The sequence below is a fragment of the Lupinus angustifolius genome, chromosome LG06 (genome assembly GCF_001865875.1).
Source record: "Lupinus angustifolius cultivar Tanjil chromosome LG06, LupAngTanjil_v1.0, whole genome shotgun sequence".
NCBI classification, from domain to species: domain Eukaryota; kingdom Viridiplantae; phylum Streptophyta; class Magnoliopsida; order Fabales; family Fabaceae; genus Lupinus; species Lupinus angustifolius.
This window is the reverse complement of record NC_032014.1, coordinates 9590306-9595319: the sequence shown is the minus strand read 5'-3', so window position 1 is coordinate 9595319 and position 5014 is coordinate 9590306. Positions and strand designations below refer to the sequence as shown.

General features: G+C 35.7%; 1 protein-coding gene across 1 annotated transcript; it reads right to left on the bottom strand.

Moving 5' to 3' along the window:
* LOC109349689 (thaumatin-like protein) lies at positions 1027-2520 on the bottom strand. Its single transcript, XM_019590599.1, has 2 exons — positions 2320-2520; positions 1027-1882 (listed from the first exon to the last, which is right to left on the bottom strand). The coding sequence occupies exons 1-2, from the start codon at positions 2372-2374 to the stop codon at positions 1194-1196; spliced, it is 744 nt and encodes a 247-aa protein (XP_019446144.1). The 5' UTR covers positions 2375-2520; the 3' UTR covers positions 1027-1193.

Sequence of the window (5014 nt, the reverse complement as noted above, 5' to 3'; positions counted from 1 at the left end):
TTTTATAACTTGATCTTTCAAGTCTTCAAGATATTTTAATTTTTGAATGATTTCTGAAGCTTAGTTTTGGTAGTGAAACTTCAACAAAAGATGTCCACAAATACATTTCTTACCCAAAAACGTTTGAAATGTGGAGCTCGTTCTTAATTACATGGAGAAAATTAGAGCATAAGGAAAATTGAAAAATAATGGGGAAATGATTTTTTGATACATAAGGACATGTGAATTTATAAAGAATAAGCCACTTAAATACTTATTTAACAATCAGATATAGTTTAACTTACCCTTTATATATATTTTTCCAATTGATTACTAGTAGTTGTATGAGTATAAAAAATTAGCAAATATTTTTTTTAAATACATGATTTCATAAAAACCATTTTATTTCTTCAATCCATACTTAGCCCTTATATATGAGGGGAACTGAAAATAATAATAAAATTGGTTCATTAGTTTTGTTGGATCCCATATATACTATCATCTTGAAGCTAGGACTGCAAAACCCAACAAGTGGAAACACACCAGTATACTTGCCCTATCTCGCAGTGTAACACGTTCTATATAGGGTTAATTGTGGCCTAAGGGAAGGCCCCAAATTTAAGGTCTCGCAATCGTACAATGGGTTATACTGCACGGTCCATCATCTTCATTTCATTAGAGCCACTTTTTTTGTGTTTTATGTTTCTCTATATACTAAATTCATTATTTATTAGATATTTAAATTAATCGAAAAGTGACACAAAGTTAAGACATATTTTGCATAATAGTAGATGTTGTCCCCAAGAATATGCTATATGATTCGTGTTACCTATTTAATTTGCAAACAAATATTAGCTCCTATCATCATTACTCATTGTTAATTATCTACTTTTAAATCAATACATGGATAAAAAAGGATGTTTACATAGTTTTTACACATTACGTGGAACTAAATACATTTTTCTCATCCATAAGATAGATAGAAAACCAAATTTAGGATCAATCTAATTTAGTTACATTAATAAATAAAGAAAACAACCTTAACTACGACATAATATCAATTTCTATATATGAAGAGTACAGTACCGTCAACATAAAATCACCATAATAATCAATTATAAGAAAATGAAACATTGTATTAATGATTATAACATAATTATAATATAATAATATAAATGAAACATAATACCTAGGTAATTAACTAGATCAATAGATCAGTGGTGATGAGGGCAAAAAGTGACCAAATAGTTAGCCCTAGTGCAGGTAGCAATACTAGTGGGGTCATCATAGGCATAGGAATAAGCTTTAGGGCAAGCAGTTTTGAAAATTCTAGAATACGCCGTGGGCTTACAGGCCTGTGGGCTTCCATAACTACCCGTGCAACAATACCTAGGAGAATTAAAAGCAGAGCAAGCACTCTTACAGGCCACCACGCGCTTCATGTCGCGTGACCTCACCTGCAAGCCCACCGGGCACATCAAGTTCAGATCACTCACGCACCCCGCGTAGCTACACTTGCCGGAGCCCTTCATCGGGGTAATGGAGATTGGGAGGTTGTAACCGTCGACGAGGCTGACGTCATAGAAGTCCTGGTCGTTGCCGAAGGTGAATTCGGCGAGGGTGGCGGGTGGGGTGCCGCCGATGCCGTTGCAGAAGAGGGCACCGCCGCAGTCTCCGGTAGCGCATTTGCCGCGGCCCGTGGTGTCGAATGCGCAGCCGTGGCGGCCCCAGAAGCGGCCTGACCAGAGAGGTGGGAGTTGGAGGGATTGGGCTTTGTTGGGGGCAAGCTTGAAGCCTCCTCGGGCCAGGATGGGCTTTCCTGCGCCGGGCTGGATCCCGGGCCAGACTGGGTGTGAGCACTTGTTGTAGAAGATTACTGCTGCTGCTGCTGAAACTTTGAGCACTGTTGAAATCAAACAACAAAAATGTGATTTCAAGTTAGAAACTGTTAAGTAAAATAAAATGTTTTTCATGGTAGATAGATGACAACAAGAAGAAAATTGCATTTTGTTTTTATAATGAATATGAGGCAAAAAAAATGATTTTTAAGTTTATAAACATTGGTTTGTGAAAGAAAAAAAAAGAAGAAAAAATGAAGGTGTGTATTTTGAAATATGCAATTTTGTTTGGGTTATGTGTATGGGAAAGACACTATAGTGATTTCTGAATGACAAAAGATGGGACTCCTACTTATCGAACATTTGACCCAATACAATCGGGGATCTATTGTGCCTTTTAACAAAGACCAATCTTTCCTTGGTGGCTGAAGAAGTGAGGAGTGTTTATTTTAAAGTTATTAAGTATGTGCATTGAGAATGAAAGATAAGCGTGAGTGAGTACCTGGAATGAGGGAGATGAGGAAGAGGGTGAGAAGGGGTCTTAGCATTGAGGCCATGGATGTTAACTATGAATGGTTGAGACCAGTGGATGGGGAATGAAGAAAATGAGCTGTCTATCACTCTTTTGCATTTAGTATATACCATGGCTTTATAAAGAGAAATGGTGTGGGTTTAACGGATAGTTTTAATTAGATGCATTATTAGGTTAGGGGAAGCATCTCTCACACAAAACAAAAGTTAAACTATTTAGCTTTAAATTATATTTGTCATCCAATCAAAAAGAAAAGTGACAAACTATTATCAGATTTGTTTGAGATATGGAAAAATAAATGGGGTTCCCAAAATTACATGTTCTATTTTTTAGAAGAAGAAAAATATTCTTAAATATAAGTGTCATTTTATAATATCTAAATAATATTATTAAATGATGTACACCAGATATATATACTGATCCTACTTAGATCCTACCTTTATTATTTCTACATATTTTACTGAATATTCTACTTCTCCGTAAATGAATAAGTAACTTTGGAATGTTAATATATATTTGTTTTGGTAAAATTGAAAATAACAATTACTTTTATTAATATAGATAGTTTAGTATAATGCCTTATACATAGCCCGAGGAGTATATGTTTGGGGGAATTATAACATCCTCATTTAATATACCTCTTTATATAAAGTCTATTAGTGTAAAGACTTGTTTGATAAGCTTGGTAGTATTTCACCTAATACGATAAGACATGAAAAGATATAGCCCGGTAGAATTTTAATATTATACAATGTTTGAAGTGGTGTCATATAAAATACATACATAATAATAATATTGTATTTATAAGATAAAAAAACTAATCAAAATATACTCTTATATAGATACGAATCCTAAACCTCAAATTAAATATGAACCCTAATCCCTAAACCAGTTGTGAATCTTAATCTTCATTACCAATCTAAATCTTCATTACCAATCTAAATCTTCCAATCCATTTTTTTAACTCAATTAATAGTTTATACAATTTATAACACTGACAAGAAAAGAATTAAAGGCAACGCAAAAAGGAGAATAATCATTATACTTAATTCCTAGTTGATAATTTTTTTAACTCAATATAGATTTTGACTTGTTTATTGGATCACATTCATGAACAAGAAGATTGAAGACAACCCTAAAGAAAAAGAAGATAGGACAAAAAGATTAGCGCATGTACTTACGGTTGCAATAGACAAATTTGTATCAACCATACTTCACACTCTAACAAGGTTTTATCCCACCTCCCTATAGGAAAATGTAATTCATGAACTAGTAGAAATTGGTGGGCCTCTTGTTGTTGTATTTGGGCCTTTGTGTAACTAATTCTATAAATAGCAATTCCTATGGTTAGTTGGTAGTTAATCCCAACTAATACTTTCTAAATTTGGCAACTCTCTATTCTCTCTGTTTTCACTGCTTCATCTTTCATACCTTCTTCTTCTGTGCATTACTCTTCTGTTCTTCTTCTTCTCTAACAGTGGTATCACGAGCTAGAAACGATCCAACCAGTGGTAGTGACAAGAAGGTCACAGGGAGCCTCAAGGAGTGGAGCTCACGGTTGAGGATCATTCGTGCAAGGGTGGAAGCAAATTTTTTTTCTTCAAGAAAGTCATGACGACCTCGAATGGATTCACAATGAATCTTCCTATACTCGACGGGAAGAATTATGAGCACTGGAGCATACAGATGAAGGCAATTTTCGGTTTTCAGGAATGTCTTGAAGTAGTTCAAGGAGGGGTTCCATTAATTGGTGAGGAGAACCAAACAGAAGATGACAGATTGGAGTACAGGGAAATTAAGAAGAGGGACTGTAAAGCTATCTTCCTAATACACCAGTGTGTAGATTCCTCAAACTTTGAGAAAATCTCAGCTGCATCATCTTCAAAGGAAGCCTGGGATATTCTTGAGAAGTGTTATGCGGGTGGAAGGAAAGTAAAGAAGGTGAGACTGCAAATGATGAGAAGGCAGTATGAATTGCTTCAGATGGAGGAGCAAGAGAGAGTATCTGAGTACTTCACAAGAATTCGAGGCTTAATCAACCAGATGAAGAGTTGTGGTGAGCAGATGTCAGAGCAAGGTATAGTTGAAAAAATCCTTAGAACTCTTTCAGCTAAATTCGATCATGTAGTTGTAGCAATTGAGGAATCAAAGGATCTTGAACACTTCAAGATTGATGAATTGCAAGGTTCTTTGGAGGCTCATGAACAAAGATTTCTAGAAAGGACGAATGACAGGCAATCACAACAAGCACTCAGTGCTCAATTTCAGAAGAAAAACTCAGGGCACAATAACAAACCAAGAAGAGATGGTAGAAGATGGTTAAGTGATAAGAGACAAGAGGGTGAAGGCTCTAATCAACATAGCCAGGGATTCACTAAGACTAATCCTCCTGAGTTTGAAAAGAAGTACACCAAGAAGCCTAACAATGGCATGAAGAAGAAAGATAAGAGCAATATTCAGTGTTTCAACTGTAGGAATTGGGGACACTTTGCATCAGAATGCAAACTCAAAAGAAGAGGCAAAGATGCTGAAGCCAGATTAGCCAAAGAGGAGGATTCTGATGAAGAAGTTCTACTAATGGCAGAAAAGGAGATCACAGGCTTAGAAGAAAGTGACCTAGATGAAGCATTGTTGATGATCACTGCAAAAAATGATCAACAACTTC